The following is a 26,657-nucleotide window of genomic DNA, read 5'->3' as shown; positions in this document are numbered from 1 at the left end:
TTTTTAAATATCACAATAAATATGGTATTGTGGACGTCATATCGCAATCGCATATTGTTACATCCTTGTTTTTCTAAAGATGTTTTAACAGACACCCTAAAGCTTTCAGTGAGTTTAACTGAGAATGAATGGGGGAAAGTCACCTAAGAGGAGACAATGCCTCCATCGCGATATAATTGGATATGACTGGTTCTGATCGGCTTTGATTGGTTCATGCGATAAATCCCGCCTCTTGTGTTTGTGCATTTTGCATTTACAAATCATTCTGAATAAACAATATTTTGGCGTTAATGGGAAGACTAATTAAAAAAAGTGAACAACTCACACACTTACATATAACCACATTGTTACCTCTAAATAAGGCTTAAAATGACATGGCAAGTAAAACTCTGTGTCTATGACCAATATTTACTGATCTTTGATGACTGATGATCCAAAAAATGTATTAATAGTTAAAGGTTAACTAGCTTATTAAAAAGAAAAGCTGAATGTAAGTTTACGAATAAAATATATTGTTCAAATTGTTGCTGTCTTGAGTTATTATTTTGGAATAAATGTAAAATTCTTAAAAATACTAACTTGATTAGATTCATACTTGACTTTAATAAATAGAATATTGATTATATATAAATATATTTTTTTTCTTTTTCTGATAGTGTAAGTAATGTTTATTAAAAAAAAACTTTGAGGACTTTCCCTACTCATTTCTGAACACCACACGCACACTGTTCACAAGTGATATTTATTCATTTCTATCTGTTTTTATCACATATGTGACCATGGACCACAAAACCAATCACACGCGTCCATTTTTTGAAATTGAGACTTAAAAACCACCTGAATAAATAAGCTTTCCATTGATGTATAGTTTGTTAAGATAGGACATTATTTGACCAATATACAACAGTTTGGAAATCTGAAATCTGAGGGTGCAAAAAAATCTAAATATTGAGAAAAGTGAAGTTCTTAGCAATGCGTATTACTAAGTAAAAATATTTACGGTAGGAAATTGACAACATCTTCATAGAACATATTTTTACTTAATATCCAAATGATTTTTGGCATAAAGGAAAAATTGATCATTTTGACCCATACAATGTAATGTTGGCTATTGCTACAAATATATGTGCTACTTATGACTGTTTTTTCTGGTCCAAGGTATATTCTGGTATATTTACAGGCCTTAATATGAGGCTATGTTTTCCTCACTGTATAAAACATCCATTTATGAGTATGGTGGCCACATTATGTCCTTTTAGAAAATTAAGTCTCTTTAAACACACTTTCCTCAATGCACCAAAGCCATGAAGTGCACTTCTAAGCATCTGAGATGTGTAATTTCTATTGTCATAGAGAAGTGAAAAAGTTGATTATTTGCACCTAAATGATAAAGATTTTGATCTTTGAATCAAAATATGTATACTGACAAGTTTTTATGACCAAAATGTGTACACACACATACACGTAGGCCTATGTCAGTTTTGATTTATGTGATAAATGACTGTAAAAACTGTGCAATGTTGGGTCGTATAGCCATTCTTTAACGGTTGGGATGGAGCAAAGAGCTTCTCATTAATGTAGGAAGAGTGCCGCCTTTTCCCGCTCAAATCCGTCTCTGGAGAAAAACTTATGAGAGAGCACTTCAGATGAATGAGTGCACACAAAACCACTTCAATTATTCAAGTCCAGCTTGGCACAGGGTGTGACTTTTGGGAAACACAGCACACGCTGCCCAGATCTGTGTACCTGTTGAGCATTAAAACTATTAAAATGATGGAATTATGCTGCTTAAATGGTCCGTCTCAGCAATTCATGCCGACTGGAAGATTGCAAAGAGACCGAATCAACCACCCTGACCAATATTACTTGCTCTGATTGACCATTTCGATGTCCTAGCGTGCCAAGTCCTCAAGTCGTGGCGAACGCTGTGAGGCTAATGTCTGTCAGAGGAAAATAAAGGCACTTTAAAACAATTTAAAAAGAAATCAAGGGGTGCGCTTTGCAGGGAAAGCATCCTGTGGTGAGTCTACGGCAGTTGGATCGTGTTAATAACGCCGAAGTTAAGTACCTGCCTGGTGAGATAAAAGACTTGACAGGTTATAAGGTGTTTCATAATATGGGAAATAATGGATAATGAAAGTGCAATAAATGTGGATTGGTGTATTTTGCAAAGATGGGCTGGAGAAAATGATTGCGCTCATGTATTTGACTTGTTTTGTTTAATAGTCTTGTTTCCTCCGCTAACAGGCTACACGATGCAAGTGAATTAAGATACAGTTCAAAAACGTCAACGGAAATATTTTCCAAAATCCATTACGCTAAACTCAATACCTTCAACACAGCATGCGTACGCAGCCCGACAAAACACCGTACTGTGATTTCACAGCAGGTGATGTGCTGAATGGGATTTATATTGCTTTCTCAAGGAAATGCATCTTTATATGGGAGAACAAAACAAAAGGGTGTTATGAATATGTGCTTTAGCAAGAGCACCATGACAAAAACAACTACCTTACAGTACAATAGAACTATATGGTATATGAATACACACTGTAAAAGTATATTTTATAACGTCAAATCACCTTTATTTATATAGCGCTTTGTGTTGTATTATTTTTACAGTAATAAAAAAAGGCAGGATCAATAATGGAAACTCAACTATGGAGACTCTGAATGTATTCGTATGAAAGAAGAAAGTCATATACACCTAGGATGACTTGAGGCTGAGTTAATCATGGGGTATTTTTTATTTTTGGATGAACTATCTCTTTAAATTTAGAGTCAACATCCAATGACATGTTTCTGGTCTAATTGTAAACAATTATGCTCTTACTGGTGCTTTTAGTTTGTAACACTCCCCACCAAGTCACCAAACTCCATAAATGTATAATAGATGGATAAAATTGTTAAAATTGCTGCTACCAACTGGCTTTAGTTTCACGGATTGGTTTAGATGGATTTTGTTGATACTAAATCCATTGACTTATTGGTAACAGGCTGAATGTCTCCCTTATGTCTTACCTTAAAAGTTTCCATCCAGCGAGGTTGTTTGATCTGGTAGTAAATGGCTGATTTATATTCTTTCACAGGCCCATCTCCAGCTCCCAGACAGATTAAGTTCTGTACACAAAATAGCTGTCAATCAACAGTTCAGATATTAAAGCAGCTCTAAAAGAAAAAAGAAACAAATATTATTGGAATATGTTTTACAACTAAATACTATTAAGTTTTCCTAGTTTAAAATGTCATGTTTAATTCAATGTATTGCTGTTTCTGTGTCAGTTTGTGTAATTACCTAGCAATTACTTTATTTTTTTTAACTTCAAGTGCTTTAAATTTAAATCTAATTTGAACTGGAATTCTGATACAACCCTGGTTTTGCAATAAATAGATGTGTGTGTACGTGTACACTGTAAAAAAAAGTGTCATTTAACTGTAAAATACTGTAAAAACACTACAGAAAAAAACTGTTAATAGGTTATCAGTACATACAGGGGGAAAAAAGATCTAACCGGACATTTCATGTAATTTTAAAGTAATAAGCTGTTAATATGTACGTTTTTTATAAGTAAAAAAGAACAAATCAACGTATAATTTATAGTCAAAGACTGTAAACTGATATTTCCAGAATTCCCTGCATGGCACTCCACATTTGAAAGTATTTTGTTTAAATAATCATGTTTCTTAATAGTTTTTTTTATCAGTTAGATAACATTAGGGTTTTATGTTAATTTACAATTTGTTCTATAAATGTGTTTCTCTGTATTTTTTACAAGATTATTTGGCAACCACAGCTGCCAGAATTATTTGGTAAAAACTATGTAATTATACACTACCAGTCAAAAGTTTTTGAACTGTAAGATTTTTAATGGTTTTTAAAGATGTCTATTCTGCTCACCAAGCCTGCATTTATTTAATTTAAAGTACAGCAAAAACAGTACAATTTTGAAATATTTTTACTATTTAAAATAACTGTTTTCTATTTGAATATATTTTCAAATGTAATTTATTCCTGTGATTTTCAATGCTGAATTTTAAGCATTATTACTCCAGTCACATGATCCTTCAGAAATTATTCTAGTATTCTGATTTGCTGTTAAAAAAAAAACTATTATTATTATGTTGAAAGCTGAGTAAAATTTTCAGGTTTCTATGATGAATAGAAAGTTCAAAAGAACAGCATTTATCAGAAATCATAATCGTTTGTAACATTATAAATGTTATAACGTTATAAATGTCTTTATTATCATTTTTCGATCAATTTAAAACACTAAATAAAAGTATTAATTTCTATAATTTCTTTAACAAAACAAAGAAAAATTATACTGACTCAAAGCTCTTGAATGGTTTAGTGTATAATGTTACAAAAGCTTTTTATTTCAGATAAATGCTGATATTTGGATTTTTGTATTCACCAAAGAATCCTGAAAAAATGTTCACAGCTGTTTTATTATTAATTTAATATTGATAATACTCAAATCAGCTTATCAGAATGATTTCTGAAAAATCGTGTGACACTAAAGACTGGACAATTTAGCTTTGATCACAAAAATAAATTATATTTTAAAATATACTTAAATAGAAAACAATTATTTTAACAAACAAAAATATTTCACAATATTGCTGTTTTTGCTGTACTTTGGATAAAATAAATGTAGGATCGATGAGCAGAAGAGACTTATTTAAAAAACATTAAAAATCTTACTGTTCAAAAACTTTTGACTGGTAGTGTATGTTATATTTATAAGTGTATACATAAAAATATATATTATATATATATATATATATATATATATATATACAAATCTATCTATCATCTCTCTCAAGAAACAAGAAATACACAATTATGTAATACAAAATTGAAACAATCCCTGACTCTTTCTTGCGTGAGGTGCATGATTTCAGTTTTGTAGAGAAACTTATTGAATTACAGCATGTAAATCTGTAAATTGGTGACATAAAGATCTTATTGATCATCATTTAAAGGCTCGTGATAAGAGCTCACACTGCGCTGATTCATGGCTTCAGTGTTATCACAAACCAATATATCTAATCCCCGAGGTGAGCTGAATCTCTCCCCTGCTTCACCTCGTGTAATTCCATTGCTGGCCCTGTTTAATACACTATACAGCCATTTGGATTTACAAGCATTTGCTCCATATGTGACCTCCGCTTGGTGACATCATTGTTATAGGAATTGAATTTGCGGAGGCTCCATGAAGACTGTGAGACAGCGCGTGTGTGAGTGTGAGACACATGAGAGAGACAGACAGACAGGATACGGCAATTGATCTTCATGAAACTGACATGCCTGTCCACTTGGAAATAAATCACAGGAGCAAAGTACCCATTACACTGCAAAACAGACAACAGAAATTGACATGAATAAGAATGATTTACATATCAAGTTTTGCTGTCTTTTCGTGGGTCTCTAATGGCGATGAAAGGCTTTCTAAAGAATATTTGACTGGGAAGATTTGCTTTTCTTTGGGTGAGCCAATCTGATCATTCTCATTGATAAATGCTGTTTTAATCGTAATCACTTTAATCTATTGCGTTATCATTCGCTACATTTACACTGCTGGTATACATTTCTTCAGTCACTAACATAAGACTAACACGATAAGAAACTATGGCCTGGTTTCACAGACAGAGCTTTAACTAAGTCAGGATTAGGCCGTAGTTCAATTAGGACATTTAAGTAATTTGTATAAACGTGCCTTGGAAAAGAACATAACTGGTGTCTATCTTGAGACAAAACAAAAGCACTGATATATTTTAAGATCAGTCAGTGCAAGTTTCTTTCAGTTGAAACCGCTCAGACTTACATTTTAGTTTGGGACTAGGCTTAAGCCTTGTCCGTGAAACCGGGGGTAGCCTATGTTTTACATTATATTTTAATATTTTAGCCACTACAATGTTTCCATGAAAGCACAATAAATTCAGAGGTGAAGTATTGATATTTGTTCTAGTGCTTTAATCTGATTTTATATAATTAAAAAAATACACTAATACAGATAATACGAAAAAATGCTGCATTACATTAACAAGGATAAAAAGAATTAACACTGAGAATAACTGAAATTACAAAAAAAGTCTTGTCATGAAAAATAGTGCAAAGAGCTTAATATCCCTAAAAATAAGCTTAATTTTTTTAATATCTACAGTTGGTAGATAAAATATATGGCATACATATTTTGTTTTGTAAGGAAATTACATATTTAAATAAATATAGATATTAAGGCTTTTTATTCTTTTAATATTTGCAATCTGTATATAAAAGACATATACATACAGTTCTTTTGTGAGAAAGTGTCATATATTTTATATCAATATATTTAAGAAATACTAAAGAAATTAAGCTCATTGTTAGATTTTTTTGCTTACATTTTTGACTACTATAACAAATAAACTAGCAGTCAAAAGATTTTTAGTTTTTTAAAAACAAATGTCTCTTCTGCTCACCAAGCCTGCATTTATTTGATCCAAAACACAGCAAAAGCAGTAATATTGTGAAATATTTTTACTATTTAAAATAACTGTTTTCCATTTGAATATATTTTAAAAGGTCATTTATTCCTGTGATCAAAGCTACAAATTTAGCAGCATTACTCCAGTCTTCAGTGTCACATGATCATTCAGAAATCATTCTAATATGCTGATTTGCTGTTCAAGAAAATTTATTAATATTATTATTATTATTATTATTAATATTTAAAACAGTTGAGTAAATATTTTCAGGATTCTTTGATGAATAGACAAATCCAAAGATCAGCATTTATCTGAAATAAAAAGCTTTGTAACATTATACACTATACCATTCAAAAGCTTGGAGTCAGTATCATTTTATTATTATTATTTTTTTTATATGTAAATCAGAATATTAGAATGATTTTTGAAGGATCATGTGACTGGAGTAATGAAGCTAAAAATTCAGCTTTGAAATCACAGAACAAATTACATTTTAAAATATATATTTAAATAGAAATCAGTTATTTTAAGTAGTAAAAAATATTTCAAAATGTTACTGTTTTTGCTGTACTTTGGATCAAAAAAAATGCAGGCTTGGTGAGCAGAAGAGACTTCTTTAAAGGTTGTATCAGCGATTTCAAGCCTGAAACATAAAGTGTGAAATTCAGCTGACCTTTCTTCACGATCCGCTCGCTGCCTGCCCCATAAATTGGCTGTAAAAAAAAAACTGCGTCTCTGTGGTCAGCCTAGGGTCCGAGATATGCCAAAAAAAACAATCGGTGCTACCAACCATTCCACAGAAAAACAAACAGTGTTCCAACCAATCAGCGTCAGGGGGTTGGTGTTGTGGACTTTCGTACTGGTGCAGGGATGTGAGGGAGGCAGAACGAAAGTCCACAACACCAACCCCCTGACGGTGATTGGTTGGAACACTGTTTGTTTTTCTGTGGAATCGTAGCACCGATTGTTTTTTTGGCATATCTCGGACCCTAGGCTGACCACAGAGACGCAGTTTTTTTACAGCCGATTTATGGGGCAGGCAGCGAGCGGATCGTGAAGAAAGGTCAGCTGAATTTGACACTTCATGTTTCAGCCTAGAATCGCCGATACAACCTTTAAAAAACATAAAAAATTTTACTGTTCAAAAACTTTTGACTGGTAGTGTATAACTCATATATGTAGAGACAATATGACATATTTTGTTGCTGTCATCTTAAGAAAACTTCACACACAATTACAGAAAGCTGGTTTGCCTTCATGCAAAAACCTATGACGCTACAGTTTCAGGTTGCGTATCACTTTCTAACAAAAACTGTAGATGCAGTCTTTGAAGGCTGTCTAATTAACGTGACAACATGTATTGTCCAGTTAAAGCCCTTAAAGGATATCAAACAATGAAAATGTTCTCACACACTAACCAGAGGCTGTCGAATCACTATAAAAATGCTCTATATGTTCTGTGCTTTACATATAGATGCAGAAGACTTTGAGTTGTGTGAGTCCTGCTTTTATGGTGATGTTCGGACATATACACAGCATATATGAAAAGCACATTGTAACCTTGGGAAAGATTGTCAGAGAAAGTTAATTGGAGTGGGGTCTGATCTTATCATGGACGTTCAATCTGCGTTAGTTAATAGTAAAACTCGAGGCACACTCCAGAGCTCGCTGCAGCCTCTCCGGTGTTGAATGAAAATGGCCTGAAGCAATTAGCCCACTAAGACCCACTCATTAGGAGGTAAGAAGTGAATGAGATCTGCTCGCCACAGCTAATCAATATTAATGATGGATTATTTACAATTAACAATGGGCCCTTAATGGCCGTCTAATTGTTTGTTTTGGCTTAACGTGGCGAGGTGAGAGCAGCAGATAAACTAAGGACATTAGTGAGAGAGCGAGGAGCTAAATGTCTTCTCACTTTCTTTCACAGCACAGATAAGCTCGTTTGTAATGGAGGACCGTTTTGTTTTTCATGTAGGTCCGCAACAACAAATCTGCTGAATGTTTTTTTTAGTCCCCTCTTAATCAAACTGAGAGTTCTGTGGCTTCACACTTCACACTTACACTTCTGCACTAGTGGTATAATAGCTACTACTCTGATGCTTTGGTATGTGGTACCATTACTCATATGTCACCATATATATATACATAACAATATATTATGTCACAGTGTTGGTTTTGCTTCTGTATGTGTTTATAATTTGTAAATCACTTTGGATAATTGTTAGCTTTGAGGTCATCTTCTTATAACGTCAGTGCTGAGTTGAGTTTAATTATTTGACCAAAATAAGAGGGATCATACAAAATGCATGTTATTTTTTTAATTAGTACTGACCTGAATAAGATATTTCACATAAAAGAGATTTACATAGTCCACAAAAAAAAAAAGAATCGCTGAATTTATAAAAATGACCCTGTTTACATACATACAGTTTACATACACTTGATTCTTAATACTGTTGCTATCTAAATGATCCACAGTTGTGTTTTTTTGTTTAGTGATAGTTGTTCATGAGTCCCTTGTTTGTCCTGAACAGTTAAACTGCCTGCTATTCTTCAGAAAAATTATTCAGGTCCCACAAATTCTTTAGTTTTCAGCATTTTTGTGTATTTGAACCCTTTCCAACAATGACTGTATGATTTTAAGATACATCTTTTAACACTGAGGACAACTACAGAAGGTTTAAATGCTCACTGATGCTTCAGAAGGAAAAACTATGCATTAAGAGCCGGGGGTGAAAATGTGTACATTTTTCGTATTTTACCTAAATATCATATTTTTTCATTTAGTTCTGCCCTTTAGAAGCTACAGAAGATACTCACATGTTCCCCAGAAGACAAAATAAGTTAAAGTGCCCCTATTATGCCTTTTCAAATATGATATTTCATGTAGTGTGTCATGTAGCTGTATGTGAACATAAACTATCTGCAAAGTTGTGACGCCGACAGTGCACTATAAATTAAGTTTTTGTCTAACAAAAAAAAGAGTCGGCTCACATTTGCCTAAACGAGTCGTCAGCAATTCGAATCTTTTTTCTGTAACGGCCACACGTCACGAGCTACACATTTGCGTAATGTCCACTGATCTATAATAGAGAATTATATAGATCAGTGGTAATGTCCGCCCACGTTCAATTTCGCGAACAACTTGCCCGCCCACAAACAGTAGGCCTACCATTTTCACGTGGATTAACGTTACATCATGTCAAGGAGACGCCCTGCACTGTGAGAGTGAATTTGTTTTGTATGCCCTTCCGAAAGATGAAACTACCAAGAATGAGTGGTTAACATTAATTTTTTCAACACCTCAGGAGTCCAATGCCAATCTTGTGTTGTGTTCGCGTCATTTTACTGATGACTGTTTTTCCAATCTTGGGGAGTAACGTTACAACGCGAGATTCACCAAAACGCTTGGTTTTAAAAAATGGATCAGTGCCCAGTTTATTTGGACCGGCTTGCTCCTCTGAACTTCTACCTGTAAGTATGATTAATAATTGATGATTGTATTTTCTAGCGATCGTTCAAAATACGTCTTTCTGTACGTTATGGTGTGTAACAACCCCGCACATGTCTTGGTAAGCGGCTAACTTGCGTTTCTGTAGTTCTGTTGTGAGTGCAATGTAGTCTAAAAATTGTGATTGATGCAGCTTGACTGTAATGATAATGATAAACGATGGCTTAACACAGTGTTATGGGTTGTACGTTACAGTGTTGAAGTTCACAACGTAGAGGTGTGCCCGGTTCGCTTACAAAAGCAAATTGCAAGCACTTTCCACAGTTATAATATGACACCCACTGAGAAACGTCCTGCTCCAGTCGTGCTTGCAAAACAGTTTCTTGTCGATGTGCCACTTCAACCGTTTCATCGTCAGACTCCGGCTCGAATTGATAGGGTAAAATCGAGGCTATCTTTTCTATGCATTAACAGGTCTCCACAGCTGTCATTCAGTTATGCCAATGGGCGTTTCGTTTTGCGCTGAAGCGGTAGACCAATCCAAAAGGACTGCACCATCTGACCAATCACAGCGGTGAGGGCTCACTGAAAGGAGGGGTTTAGAGAGATTGATTCTTCGAACTGCTTCACACGAGTCGTTTACGAATCATTTAGAAACGGGGTAAAATTAAATCTAATTTTGGAGAAAACTAAAGTGTTTTTTGAACTTGCATACATGTAAACCTGTTTTAAGAGACTATTACAACAATATTAACTACCTTAAACATGGCATAATAGGGGCACTTTAAATTTACCCTGATCTTTAAATTAAAAAAAGTGTTCACCCCAGATCTTAATGCATTGTGTTTCCTTCTGAAGCATCAGTGAACATTTGTACCTTCTGTAATAGTTCCATTTGAGTCCCTCAGTTGTCCTCAGTGTGAAAAGATTAATCTTAAAAGTATACAGTCACTGTTGGAAAGGGTTCAAATACACAAACAAGCTGAAAAACCAAAGAATTTGTGCGCTCTGAAGGATTTTTTTTTTTTTTTTTCAGGACAAACAAGGGACTTGTGAACAACTATCACTAAACAAAAAACAACAACAACAAAAAACAGCTGTGGATCATTCAGGTAACAACACAGTATTAATAATCAAGTGTATGTAAACTTTTGAACGGGTCATTTTTAGAAATTCAACAATTATTTTCTCTTGTGGACTATATATAAACATCTTTTATGTGAAATATCTTCAGGTCAGAACTAAATGAAAAAAAAAACATGCATTTTGTATGATGCCTCTTATTTTGGTAAAATAATTAACATTTTGCAGATTCTGCAAGGTGTATGTAAACTTTTGACTTCAACTGTATGTAGAACACACAAACATACAAATTAAAAGTTCACAATTTTTCTTCTGGGAAAACAGACCAAAAATATTCATCACTCACCTTTAGGTGCTGTCTAGATTCAGAGTGCATCATTGCTTTTATACATTAGGTGCTGTCTAGATTCAGAGTGCATCATTGCTTTTATACAACCTGCAACTTTGCAAATCATGGTATATCTTCCTGTTTCTAGCCTATAGAAAATAAAATGAAGAAAACTACACTTATCACGCAATTTCATGGGGTCACTAGGGAAAAATAAAGATTCAAGCACAAATTCTATACTAAAGTGCAAGTACAAACAGGGTTCAAAACCGTTTTAAACCAGAGCAATTTAACATCGATATGGTCAAAATAACCAGCTGGTCGAAAGCATTTGAGCAACAGTAAAGTGGCGTCTACTCACCTGTCAATCAATCACCGCGCACTCGCGCAGGGTTTACACTTTGCCGGTGTTCTAACAATAACCATCTAAAAATAACAAAATAATTAGCCTACTGAAAAACATAATAATCAAGACTGAAGTAGAAGCGCGTAGCCTATATATAAACGCACAAGATTTCACTCAAAATCTTTGACGGTCATGTGAATCACATTAAGTTCAGTTCCTCACAGGTACATCTCTAAAATAACTTACAGTTCACGTTTGTGACATTTTAAAACGGTGAGATTCTTTCTTTCTTTTGTTTTTATATATCCTCGTGCGTTACCAACAAAGTTTACCTCAGTCACTTGCACTCGAATCTGTAAAATGTGTCGTATATTGTAATACCAGTAAATGGAGCCAGTAAATGTGATCAGTCACATGATATTTACGGCTCTTGTGATTGGCTAAAAATATTTCTAAGTGACTTGGAACGCTTTGACTGTGTCAGTGAGCTTTAAGCTCCGAGTAGTGTTGGGGAGAGTTACTTTTATAAGTAATGCATTACAATATTGTGTTACTCCCTAAAAAGTAACTACAAGCGTTGCGTTACTTTTGCGTTACTTTTTCTCATTTGGGCTGGGTTTGTTTGTTTTAAAGAAAATAAACGTTAGCAAATGTAAAAGCATTTTCACACCAAAAGTGACATAAATAAGCTTCAGTCTTTCTGGATTGCATGAAGAACACAAATGTTATGTTTATCTAAAGTCATTTTTGCTTATTAGCATGGTGAGACACTGGTTAATAAAATAGGACTGAATGCAGGATATTTGTGTCATTTAAAATATTTGATTATTGCAGATTTGCATCATATTCTGAGTTTGCATTTCACTTTTTTATTCATTTTGAGAAATACTAAATCTATTTTTGTCCAAGTGAGATGAGTAAATGCATTTAGTAAATACATTTAGAACTACAGTAACACCATTTTTTACAGAACATCCCCCTGCACTTACACCCGATTTTTTTTCATTTTCAATAAATGGGAAAACAAAGAGTTACTTATTTGAAAAATTAACTTGGATATTTTCTTGTAAATTGAAAAGTAATGCATTACTTTAGTTACTTGAAAAAAGTAATCTGATGAGTTACACAACTATACAATATTTTTTTATAAATTGTTGTTTTATCCCACCATTTATCTCACATATTATGTGGAAAAACAGGCTTGGGGAGTGTGAGGTATTCAAAAAAATCACTTACTACCTGAGACTAAGTTTGTGAGGGTTAATTTATGACCCTTTCTGTGTCCAGTTTGGTTTAAAACCCACAATTTCAAACTCACAGTTTCACCCCCACCCCAACTCAAGAACTGAGCGCTTTGATTGGTTGTTGCTCATCTCCCAGCTCACACCTTTTTTGCACTTTTGTTGGGCAAATGGGGGGAGGCACCCTGCAGTTTAAGAGGGGGTCACCAAAGTTAGAGCTGCCTCTGTGTTTTCTTTCCCACCTTCAAGCTCATTGCACTTTTGTGACACTCCAACACAGATCAGTTTATAAGGATACTTCAAGAACTGCGCAAGGAGAAAAGGCTTGGCTGGTAATCACAGGAATCCTGAAAACACTATATTTTCGGATTTTCAGGCCTAGTGACTGGTGAGGAACACTCATGCCCTTTCAGAGTGCATTTGTTGGTCTTCTACACTGATATAAAAGCTATTTCTGCTATCAGAGACTTTTTAAATCTATCTGACTTCAGACAATGGCTTGTTTACTAGTTAGCCTAGTACTGATGCTAGTTTCAGTATCTGAGTCTTTTCATCTGGAGCACCTCGGTCGCTTTGACTGGCAAAAGAGCATTCGACCAGGTGAGGGATGCCCTAAAAAGTGCCACCCCGAGCGGTGTCCAGATGTTAGGCAGCTGCAGGGTTGTCCAGCTGGGCTGGTTCGTGACCAGTGTGGGTGTTGCTTGGAATGTGGAAATGATGAAGGGCAACTGTGTGACCCAGAACCCCGATCTGGGTCTACTTTCTACGGCCGCTGTGCTGAAGGTCTGCGCTGCAGAGCTCCACGCAGAAACCCTTCAGGTGAACCCAGAGCCATTTGCGTGTGCAGCAAGCAGGAAGCAATCTGCGGTTCTGATGGAAAGACATATAAAAACATATGCCAGTTTCGGGCAGCCCAACACAAGCAAGGCAATGGTCAAATGCTGACAATGGTGCACCACGGACCCTGCAAGACAAGTAAGTATCTCTAAATGTACTATGATTAAATGTTAATATATCCATGTGCAGATTAATTGTAATTTTTGTTATTCTCAATGGTGATTTTCATTACTGCTAACTTTTTAAAGTGCATATTCATTACAGATAATATTAAAATTAATATGGATTTAAGGCAGCACAACTAATACTACAGTGATGTATAAACACTTAAAAATTATTACATTTCAACATTATTTATATATACACCACCAGTCAAAAGGTTTTGAACAGCAAGATTTTTAATGTTTTATAAAAAAGTCTCTTTTGCTCACCAAGCCTACATTTATTTGATCTAAAGTATAGCAAAAACAGTCCAACATATTTATAATATTTAAAAGAACAGTTTTCTATTTTAATATATTTTAAAATGTAATTTATTTCTGCGACTTCAAAGCTGAATTTTAGAAGCATTACTCCAGTCTTCAGTGTTACATGATCCTTCAGAAATCAGTCTAATATTCTGATTTGCTGCTCAAAAACAGCTGAGTAGTTTTTTTTCAGGTTTCTTGAACAGCAAATCAGCAAATTAGAATGATTTCCCGAAGACTGGAGTAATGACACTAAAAATTTAGCTTTTATCACAGGAATAAGTTACAGTTATTTATTTACAAATAAATGCAGGCTTGGTGAGCAAAAAAGAATTCTTAAAAAAAAAAACACAAAAAATCTTACTGTTCAAAAACTTTTGACTGGTTGTGTATTTATATTAAAATATACATTTTATAGTTTATAAATTACTTTAAATATTACATTGATAAAATTAAATGATTAAATATTGTATATTAAACATTGAAGTAAATAAAAAAAATAATGTGCAACTACAACCATCCTAAAATAGGCTTCAATTTCTTTCAACAAAATATGATAATTTCTATGACTATTACAAACATGATTATTTATTCTTTTGCTTTTGGCAACGACAGTATGGCCAAGACAAGTCCTGACAGAGATTTACCCTTCTAAAATGTTTTTAATTGTATTGCATCTGTTTATCTCATTGTCATTTGATGTTTAGTTTCAGTAATTGTAATTGTACTTACTCAGCAACCTCAGCCAAAGTAACGGCCACATCAGTTTGGTATGAATACATCTGCTAATGCGAATGTAAATGTACATATAAATGCAAATGTCCTCTCAGGAGGAACCATTGTCATGGACAGAAGTGCAGAAGTGCTTCAGAAGTGCCAACATAATCACCACATTTAAAAGTTTTGTCATGGAAAAGGCCAAATGAAAACCCATTTGTTCAGCCGTGGGAATAATAAGTCAGCCGTTAAGTCATGTTTAAGATTAGCAGCTCGTAAGTGTCCAATCTCACACCTTAAAATAATTAACCAAGCTAAAGAAAACACAGCACAAATGGCTACTGTAAATACAGAAGATGGTGTGAAAGAAGCATCCAGTAGCAGAATGCTTTTTACCCTAAAATATGTTTTATATTTACTCTAGAGTTTAAAAAGCTCAACATTGTCTATCTTCTGTGAACTTTACAGAACCAGTCATCACTTACGCTCCACGTGACGTCGTCACAACCAAAGGAAGTGATGTCATCTTTTCCTGTGAGGTGTCGTCGTATCCATTGGCCTCCATCCAGTGGAGTAAAGAAGGGGACGTTATTTCTTTTCCCGCTGATGATTCAAGCACAGCTGTACAGGTATGTGCACATGCAATAATCTGTACCTGATAGACAATAAAATTGGAAAATATATATAAAAACATAATAACAAATACACTGGCAAGCACCATTTAAACTGTCATTAGTCTGCACAGCATGATAGTGGCATAATCTTTAGTATTTTTCAATGCATTGTCCATATAATTGAAGTTTGAACAAAAAAACACACAGTTAATGTAATAGGAGAGCCATTTTTGGTTCCCCAAAGATCCTTTAAGTGAACAGTTCTTCAATTATTTCTTAGTAAACAATATTTTAAATGACCTTTCAAACTGCAGGTTTGCATTTTAGTCTCATTATCTCAAACAGTTCTGGTTTTGTTAAATGTGCGATGGTGTGTGTTTGTGTAATTACAGGCCCGTGGAGGTCCGCGGCGTTTTGAATTGACCGGCTGGCTCCAGATTCAAGGAGTTGGTCCGAACGATGCAGGTGTGTACACATGCACCGCCAGGAACGCCTTCGGAGAGGTGTCTGCCTCCGCCAGATTACAGGTTACTCATGGAGGTATGTCTGAGAACACACTCATTCATAGACACAGACACGGCCATTACAAAACAAGGTCAGAGGTGAACAAGCTGAGAAAACATGATTGTTAGGGCTGCTTGCACACACTCTCACAAACACACACACAAACACACACACACACACACACACACACACACACACACACACACACACACACACACACACACACACACACACACACGTTGGGTTTACATGTTTTATGGGGACATTCCATAGGCGTAATGGTTTTTATACTGTACAAACCGTGCTTTCTATCGCCCTACACCTAAACCTAGCCCTCACAGGAGATTGTGCATACTTTTACTTTATCAAATAAACTCACTGTGCATGATTTATAAGCCTGTTTCCTCATGGGGACCTGAAAAATGTCCCCACAAGGTCAAAATCTACTGGTATTCCTATCCTTGTGGGGACATTTGGTCCCCACAACGTGATGAATACCAGGTACACACACACACACACACACACACACACACACACACACTCACACACACACACACACACACGCATGTTGGGTTTACATGTTTTATGGGGACATTCCATAGGCGTAATGGTTTTTATACTGTACAAACCGTATTTTCTATGGCCCTACACCTACCCTACACCTAAACCTAGCCCTCACAGGAGATTGTGCACACTTTTACTTCATCAAAAAAACTCATTGTGCATGATTTATAAGCCTGTTTCCTCATGGGGACCTGAGAAATGTCCCCACAAGGTCAAAATCTACTGGTATTCCTATCCTTGTGGGGACATTTGGTCCCCACAACGTGATGAATACCAGGTACACACACACACACACACACACACACACACACAAAGGTAACTCTGTTTCCGTGTTTTACACACATATACCCAGAGGAATATGGTATTGTTCGGAAGTTACTTGTTTATAGCTCTGGAGACTTTTAAGTCTTAACATCGTCTCATGTGTTTCATCTAAAATTTCTTTGGGAAATAATAAACAAACAGAAACAAATTAGTCTATTGTTGATGATACAGCATAACTTAGTTCGATTTTGGAAAGATATGATGTTCATGTTGAGATCTCTGACTATGATTACAGATTTTGGTATTTTAGCAAATCTGAGCTCAGTTTGAGACCTGTCTCAATGTCTTGTCTTGTGAAACTTGTCTTGAAAAAGGTTTGCCGTTTTATTCTTATTCTTATTGACATATACACATGTACACAAAACCAATACATATAACCATCATAAAATATAGGCTAAGCATTTTTTTCAGAAACAAAGATTATGTAGCTTCAGTTTTTAACTAAAACATAGTACCAATCAGATTTTCCATTTTATTTGTTTTCATGAAGGAGAAAAATATATTTAAAATCATTTTTATTTATTTATTATTTTAATGATTAATTATTTTTAGATGTTGAAAATTATTGTAATTTAATTTATTTAATTAATATATTATATTAATAAATACATATAATTTATAAAAAAAAAATTGATTAATGTGTGTATATATATATATTTTTTTTAAATTAATAGTGCTCTATTCAAATGTGATTGACACTAGATAACATGAAAAAACATTTTGAAATTATTTATTATTTTAATTATGAATTATTTTAAGATGTTGATAATTATTGTCAAATATTGTTATTTAATTCATTAGTATGTTATATTAATAAATAAATATTAAATATAATTTATAATATAAAAAATATAAATCTGATTAGTACTAAATGCGATTGCCACTACATAACATATATAAAAAAATAATTTTTAATTATTTATTTTTAATTATTTTTAAATGCGATTGCCACTAAAATTACTAAAATGATTACTAAAATTATAAATCTGATTAATACTCTCCTCAATTTTTTTGACACTACATAACATGAAGAAATTGTTTAATTATTTATCATTTTAATTATTAATTATTTTTAAATTTAAATTATTGTAAAATATTTTTACTCAATTCATTAATATATACTGCATTAATAAATACATTAAATATAATGTATAAATATATATTTTTTTTAGATTATATGATCTGATTGGTACTCCCTTTAAATGCACTTGAAATGACATAATCTGATAAAAACTAATTATTATATTAAAGAGCGTGTATGTTAGTGTAATGTTAGTTGACAAGTATTTCTCTTTTGCGGTCATGCAAGTTGATTTCCTCATCTAGTTCCAGTGCAAAGTATTTTTAGTAAACTATTTAACTTAATGCAAACAACAAATGTTTAACGTGAACATTTGTCTTGTTTTAACACTGAAAAATATCAGTCCACACAGCAGAACGAGGTCTGTTAGGTTATTCATGCACTCTCTGCGGTCTGTGGCGTGGTCAGAAAAGACATGTGAACGCACCAACAGTGGGAGCTGATCGATTCGCATATGCCACTATCAAAGCTTATCATCTCCTCATCGCTAAAGGTGAACTTGGCCTTCCGAGAATCCGACAGAGCTGACGATAACCGTACACCAGTCGAGGGCTTTCTCCAGCAGGAACGTAAAGGCTGGTGATGACAGGAGGTCGAGAGGGCCCGAGATGGGGGGAGATTTGGAAGGGAAAAGGGAGAAGGGGTGGAAGGGCTTGTGTATTATGTGGCAGGTCGTTGCTGTGACTGTCTGGCTGTTATCTCTTTCTCTGGGGGGTCTGATCCTTTAGACTGCCCCTTATCTGCACCACCAGTGCCCCCCCCCCCCCCCCCATCCCTCACTTCCCGGAACGTCCCGACTGCTATGAACTCTGGGATAGGTGGTAGTGAAAGGTGACTCTGGACACAGGACAGACCCTTTCCTATAGGTTTAGAGACTATAGAGAAAAATAGAAAGAGTAGATTTAAATATATCAAGTGTGTGTGTGTGTGTGTGTGTGTGTGTGTGTGTGTGTGTGTTTTACAGGAAGTTGTGGGCATTGAGAAAATGCTGAGCTTTCTTAATATGATCAAAAGTAAACCTGCTGCTTTTAATTAATAGATCCTGTTTGCATGCTGGTTATGGCTGTTTAACACATTTTCAGCCTGGTAATTAAAAAAAGCAACTACTAAAATGGATTGGTATATTATATTAATTATAGTACACGCTATTAAAAAAAATCTTTATTGGCGTTTGTGGTTCCATGATGAATCTTTAACATCCATGGAATTACAAAAGGTTCTTTAGATTTTTAATATGCTCACTACATAAGAAAAAAAGGTTCTTTTACAGGATCAAGTTAATTTTTCTGTTAGGGGCAATATTTGCAATATTTTCATTTTTTTAAATTGTGAGGGCAATTTTTATAAAAACCAAATGTTGTCTTTTATGTCAAATACCCAAATTGACCCAATTACTTTTATCAAAATTTTATAAACTGTTGTCAATAACAATAAACTGTTCGAAATTGAAATCTAAATTATACATGTAAAAAACAGGAGCTCATCGGGCTGCAATATCATGACAAAAATCATTATTCTAGATTATTGTTTTTTGACGCTGACTAATCTAAATACCTCTGGTTGGCTCTAAATGCCCCTGATTGGAGAGTTTTCAGTGCTGACTACTCTAAGCACCCCTGATTGGTGCGTTTTCGGCGCTGACTAAATAAAAAGCCTCTGATTGGCTAATTTTCTGCACTGACTAATCTAAGCACCTCTGATTGGCTTTAAACGCTTCTGATTGGCACGTTTCTGGTGCTGACTAATCTAAACACCTCTGATTGGTGCGTTTTCAGTGCTGACTAATCTAAACACCTCTGGTTGGTGTGTTTTCGAGGATGACTAATTTAAACACCTCTGATTGGTGCTTTTTTAAGGATGACTAATCTAAACACCTCTGGTTGGCTCTAAATGCCCCTGATTGGAACATTTTCGGCGCTGACAAATATAAGCTCCTCTGATTGGCTCTAAATGCCTCTGACTGGCATGCTGACTAATCTAAATGCCTCTGATTGATGCGTTTTTGGTGCTGACTAATCTAAACGCACCTCTGAATCTCAACATCTCTGATTGGCTTATTTTTGGCACTGATTGGTGTCGTTTTTGACACTGACCTTATCTAAACATCTCTGATTGTCTCTAAACGCTGACTGGCATGCTTTCGACACGCCTTTCATTAGTGCATTTTCAGCGCAGACTAATCTTAACGCCTCTAATTGGCGCATTTTCATCCCTGACTAATCTAAGCGCCTCTGATTGGTCAGTGAATTCCTAAGTCATTCAGAAATGCGTTTGATTGGTTATAAGGCTCTACGCTGCAAAAAACAGTGCGTAAAAGCAATCAGATGCAGTGTGATGGGGCGTTCACACCAGACGCGACTTGTGCGAATAAATCGCGCTATTCGCGCGTAGTTGGAAGCTTGAACATTTTGAGTTTACTCGCTTCATTCGCGCGTGAAATTTACTTCACAACAGACACGAATTCGCGTCATGGGAGGGGCATCTGCCACTCGTCAGTGGGAAAGTAGTTGTAAAATAGGTGAATGAGCTCAATTTGCCAGCTTTAGCTTGCTTGTAGTCTCCATATGTATATATATGTAGGTAAAATTGAGTAAAGAGCGTTTTTTAAAACTTACCAGATTGTCCGACCTCTTCACTCACTTTCTTCCAAGCAAGATCCTTTTTATTCCTGTTTCTATAAAAGTACAAAGATGTATCGTACAGCTCCGAGTAACCACAGACAGCAACGGTGAATTTGTCCTCCATTGTTGTTTCGGATTTCTGCCTCCGTCACTTCTAGAGCAAGCTCCTGATTGGTTAACGCAGCGCGAATTTTCGCAAAGTTCAAATTTTTCAACTCGCGCGATTCGCCCCGAAACGCTCAATTCGCGCCGCCTCATCCGCGCGAATAGCGCCGCAGGAAGGTCTATCGCGTCTTTGCACTGACTTAACATGTAAATCACTCGCGCTTAACGCGCCATTCGCGTCTGGTGTGAACGCACCATGAGAGAATCAAAATGTAATTCGGCGAATTGACACTTTTTATTTGTGCTTAATTGTGCAGGGGCATTTTTTTTGCACCTTTGTCTTGAATTTATTGCCCATTTTTGTTAATTTTGGTGGCATTTTTGCCACAAGGCCTCGTTAATTTTCGACCCTGTTTTTAAAGAACTGTTTGATGAAAGGTTCTTTAGGGAACCAAAAAATATTTCCTCAATGGCATCACTGTGAAAACTTCTTTTATATCTTTATTTTTAAGAACGTATTAAACAAAAGAAAAAAAAAATATATATATATATATATATAAAAGCATCATAAATAATTATTACAATTAATCAGAATTTTCTCTTTATATTTTCCAGGTTCTCAGCTGACCAAAGAGTTCCGGCAAAAAGAAAATGGAGCTTATAGAATATCAGGCGAAGAGGGGAACGTCGATGATGAAGATTATGAAGGCCAGCCGAGTGGATATATGTATTTGTAGCATACAGAGATTATAAAATCATAGCATTTAAACACAGATGTTTTTTAATTATGTTTGAAATGTAAGCTCAGCATAAAATGTGTACTCTTAAAATATGCCCTTTTAAGGGTTCATGTGTGAGCATTGTATATAAATCCAAATAATTTCTATTCACTCGTGAGAATTGTACTTAAAAACAGAACTTAATTAAATAGTTGCTTTACGCATTGAGTGGTTTATTGTTCGTGATCCGTGTCAGAAAAATGGAAAATAGTTGGTACACTGATTTAAAAAACAACCCAACTTGGGTTATTTGGCAACCCAGCGCTGGGTAAATATTGGAAAGAACACATGCTGGGTTATTTTGACCCAGCTGGTTGTCACAACCCTGTCTGTCATTGGTTTCACCCATTGTCTTCCCCTGCCATTCTGTTGTGATTTGGTTTAGCCCTATGATTAGTCTTCGTTAGTGTCATCTGTATCACCTGTGTTTTCTTGATTAGTTTGCCTTTATAAGTCTGTCTTTGAGTTTAGTCTTTTGTCGGTCTTTAACGTTTCCTGGATGTGTGTGAAAGCCCTCTGTGTTCCTGCCTGTTCCTGCCTTGTTCATCTTGGAGATTTCTATTAAATTTATTGTTGATTGTAAATCTCGTCTATCGTCTCGTCTCGTCCTGCACACCCGCGTGACAGAAAGACCGACCCAAAAAAAATTCACGGCGTCTTCCCCTGCGTTTATTTTCCGTTTTTTTTGTATCAGTGTTTAGTTAATTTTTTTTCCCCCCCGTCATGAATGATCCCGCCGTCCTCATCCTCCTCCTGAAGCAGGGGAACCGCTCTCTCGAGGACCACACCAGAGACTTTATATTCCTCGCCCCGTTCACGCACTACCCGGACAGTTGCCTATGCACGTTCTACCGCGTGGGACTTAATGATAACATCCAGAGGCAGCTGTCCGGGGAGGGTCCTCGAGAGAGCCTCGCCGACTACATCGAGTGGGTGCTGGTGTCCAGCAGAGCTTCGTTGACCGCGAAGGATGACACCAGCCCCACTCCAGACCCAGAACCCAGCCCAACATCACCCCGACAAGCGGAGTTGCAGCCCGAGCCCACCGACGATGGAGAGCCCGAGCCGAGAGCGACAGAGCCAGAGCCGGGCCCATCGGACCAGGTGCGAGAGCCGACTGCTACATCCGCGACGGTGGAGTACGACGTGGAGCAAGAGAGGGCTACAGAGAGCCCTGCCCACTGCACCACCACTGGGGGTGAGAATGAGCAACACTCTGGGGACTTAATAGACTTTTCCACAGAACCACTGGCCTGCCTGAACTTCCCACCCACCCGCCCTCTTCTGCCTATGCCTGAGTCTCCGCTGGTCCCGTCCAGCCATCCTGAGTCTCCGCTGGTCCCGTCCAGCCATCCTGAATCTCCGCTGGTCCCGTCCAGCCGTCCTGAATCTCCGCTGGTTCCGTCCAGTCGTCCAGAGTCATCGCTGATTTCGCCCAGCCTTCCTGAATCTCCGCTATCACCTGTCAGTCCCCCTGCTCACCCTCAGTCATCCACCTGTGCAGTGGGCTCGCCGCGGGACTGCCAGCTTCCATCGGCGTCTCGGCTGGAGGATTCCTCAGCTCCGCCTCCAGCCTCCGAGTCCTGGACTCCGCCTCGGCCCTTCGACCCCGCGGTTCCACCACGGCTCTCGACGCCCTCCTCTCCACCGTCGCCCGTCGATCCACCAGCTCCACCGGGCTCCATCGTCTTTCCGGCTCCGCCCTGGTCAGTCGTCACCCCATCGGCTCCTCAGGACTCTGCTCCTCCGGCTGTGCCTCGTCGCGCCGTCCCACCGGCTCCTTGGGACTCCTCCTTCCTGCGGGCACAGCCTCCATCCTCTGTCGCTCCGGCTCCGCCGCGGATCTCCGGGACTCCGCCTCCGCCTCGGGCGCCAGAGCCTGCTCCACCTTGGCCCTCCGGATCCTCGGCGTCACCCCGGATCATCGGCTCTCCGTCTCCGCCTCGGGCTCCTCCGCCATCTGCTCCGCCTCTGTCGGTCGGCCCCATGGAGTCGGCACGCCTTCCTCCACCATGGCTCCTCCCTCCGTCGGCTCCACCGTGGGCCATCATCATGGCTGTGGTCTGGGTCAGTTCCTCCTGCTTCAGGTCCCTCCTGTTTCCTCCCTGGCTCCTCCCACCTTCGTCGCCCCCCTGGACTCTAATGACTTTGTTTGTTGTCCCCCTCCAGGGGTACCGTCCTCCGCCCAAGCCTCCTCCCTTATGTACTCTGTTTTTCCGCCCCTCTCATTTCTTCCACGGCGCGAGGACGCGCCTTTCCGGAGGGGGGCGTGATGTCACAACCCTGTCTGTCATTGGTTTCACCCATTGTCTTCCCCTGCCATTCTGTTGTGATTTGGTTTAGCCCTATGATTAGTCTTCGTTAGTGTCATCTGTATCACCTGTGTTTTCTTGATTAGTTTGCCTTTATAAGTCTGTCTTTGAGTTTAGTCTTTTGTCGGTCTTTAACGTTTCCTGGATGTGTGTGAAAGCCCTCTGTGTTCCTGCCTGTTCCTGCCTTGTTCATCTTGGAGATTTCTATTAAATTTATTGTTGATTGTAAATCTCGTCTATCGTCTCGTCTCGTCCTGCACACCCGCGTGACACTGGTAGGGTTAAATGTTTTTACCCAACATGCTGGGTTGTTTTATTTAAGTCAACTAAAATGATTATATTTTTGGCTTAAAATGGGCTGGAAATTAGAAATCACAAACAGAATGATAGAAACAACAGCAATAATCAAAAGATGAACATTTATTATTAAGCAAAAAATACTCATGGACAAAAATATTAGACAAATTTAATTTATCTGGGTGAATACAGCATAGTTTACAATATTACATAGCATGAAACTTGTTTAACAAACATTTTACAGAAAAAAATAACATTTAAAAGTAGCATTTTAATTTACACTGTAAAAAGTTTTCACCAGATACAACTTAAAAACCTAAGTTCAGCAGCTGCCTTAAGTTTTTAAGTTAAATCAGCTTAAAACTACAAGTCATTTGAACTTATTACAATCAAAATTAGTTGATTTAACTTGTGAGTTTAAATTAAGTTGGTTTAACTTAACATTTTAAGGCAGCTGCTCAACTTAAGTTTTTAAGTTGAAACTGGTGAAAACTTTTTACAGTGTACATGTATTCAACCGTTCTCTGTAATCACTTTTCACCAAAACAGTGCAAATTCTCATGCCAGTGTTTGTACGAAATCTAAGCCGGTGATGGGCCGCTGTTTGCTGCAGGAACTACGAACCTCAGAATGCCGCCTCGCGTTTCACTCAAAGCTGAAAGATGCCTTGACTCCATAACCTGCCCATAAAATAAAAAGTACGGAGATTAGAGATTTGCTTTAACATCAAATTAAATTAAATTTAGTATTATAACGAATAAAATCAGTTTATGTTATGCAAGACAAAAAGCTTTTCCATTATGCGAAACGTCCACTGCTGACGCATCTGACTGACATCTCGTGCTTGTATGTTGCTTTGCATAAAATAATATAATTTACAGCACAGTAAAGACTTGAAATGAAATAAAATGTATACAAACCTTCATGTCGCTGAAGAAGTGCAGCAAATTGGTAGCTTTGAGAATCGCCCTCTCCTGTAGAGGACGCAAACAGCCCGCGCTCAGTTACAGAAAAACTACCCAGCACCGGGGTAAACAATATAAAAAAAAATAACCCAATAAAATGACCCAGCATTTGGGTTAAAAAATAACCCAGCATTTTGTAGAGTGTAAGAGGCAGTTTAGGGTAAATCGTTATCGCCAAAAGTTATTATGCAAAAGTGCACATGCCAGACTTTTCTAAAAGGCCAAAAAAAAGCCATTGATGCTGCTGTGGCACGCATTTACCCTAAACCCATTCCCTGCTCCTGAATAAAACATCAATGTCTCTCCTCACTTCTGTCTTCTCAAAGACGCTGAGCAGAAAAAAAAGCACCCAGGTTAAGTTGTTTGAAAGCTCTGGTATTAAGAGGCGTTTTACACTTAAGAAGTTGGTTTCGCTGGGTTTTCTCTTCCCTCCCCTATTGATTGATGCTTAGCTATCAATGCATAATAGAAAAGCACTCAGGACAAATGTGGGGTTATGGCCTTCCAGGGAGAGAGCAGACCAGGCTGTTTCTCAGCGCCATTATTGCCCCATAAAGGATCCCCGGGGAGGGACAAGTTCCTCACATCAGCACACACCAAATACCCAATTAAAAAAGAAGACCTTTAAATTCTCTCCTCTTTCCTGGGCAGAAATCAATCAGAATTCAATCTGTTCGGCTTGGATTCCGACAGGCCAGGTAATTGCTCACCAGAGCTCGGATAGGCGACAACAGCTTCCAGCGAGCCAATCGGGTGTTCGCTTTCAGACCGTCGGTGAGAAAGCAGTGATACCTAACGAAAGCTTATCTAGGATGGCTTTTATTTTTAGACTCCTGGTGGCAGGTGAGGATTTTCTTTTATAGGCAGCAGGTAAATGATACGACTTTGGGCGTTAAAATAAGTGGATCATTTAAAGTAAGTGGCTCTCATATTCGTCTTCTTAAAAGCCCTTTGAAAATGAATTCCAATTTGGAATGATTTGTACTCCAAAAGGCATTTGTTGGGGAGCGCGCGGCGCGATTGGGCGAGCGAGAATCGGAGAGACAGTCCGGGAGAGGGAGGGAGAGATGGATGAAGATGTGATATGGAGTTAGAAGAATGCAATTAAAAGCTGAATCATTCTCACTCCAGCGTAACTCTATCCGTTGAGATGAGAGCCGAGCCTCTTTCTCATGGCTGTATTTGTGTGGATAAAGCTCTCCCCTGGCCCTCGTTTTAGATTCGCGCTTAATGATTCCCTCTCCGATGGGAGAGAGTGGGCTGCTGTCAGGATGGGAGACGCGATCCGGACGCAGCGGTGCCCGAGTCCCTCTGGCCGGCAACACCATGTGCAGGGGTCAGCCGAGGTCAGAGGTCATGGGCAGAGAGCTAGGATTAATGGACATCTCAATAAAACGCAGGGTCGGGTTACCACTTGCCCAGCCTGAACTCACACACACACACACACACACACACAAAATCTCTCTTTATTTCACTAGAGTGTAAACACAAGACTCACCTCAGCTGAGTTGAAGATGATCTAGTCACAATTTTCACTAGCTTGCACT

General features: G+C 37.4%; 1 protein-coding gene across 1 annotated transcript; it reads left to right on the top strand.

The window, feature by feature from the left end:
- Positions 1 to 13,417: 13,417 nt before the first annotated feature.
- kazald2 (Kazal-type serine peptidase inhibitor domain 2) lies at positions 13,418 to 21,494 on the top strand. The gene is made up of 4 exons (XM_073820042.1): positions 13,418 to 13,898; positions 15,413 to 15,573; positions 15,951 to 16,098; positions 21,373 to 21,494. The coding sequence occupies exons 1-4, from the start codon at positions 13,418 to 13,420 to the stop codon at positions 21,492 to 21,494; spliced, it is 912 nt and encodes a 303-aa protein (XP_073676143.1).
- The last annotated feature ends 5,163 nt before the right edge of the window (positions 21,495 to 26,657 follow it).

The sequence above is a fragment of the Garra rufa genome, chromosome 16, assembly GCF_049309525.1.
Source record: "Garra rufa chromosome 16, GarRuf1.0, whole genome shotgun sequence".
Classification (NCBI taxonomy): domain Eukaryota; kingdom Metazoa; phylum Chordata; class Actinopteri; order Cypriniformes; family Cyprinidae; genus Garra; species Garra rufa.
The sequence above is the reverse complement of the archived record's forward strand: the minus strand, read 5'-3'. Positions and strand labels throughout refer to the sequence as shown.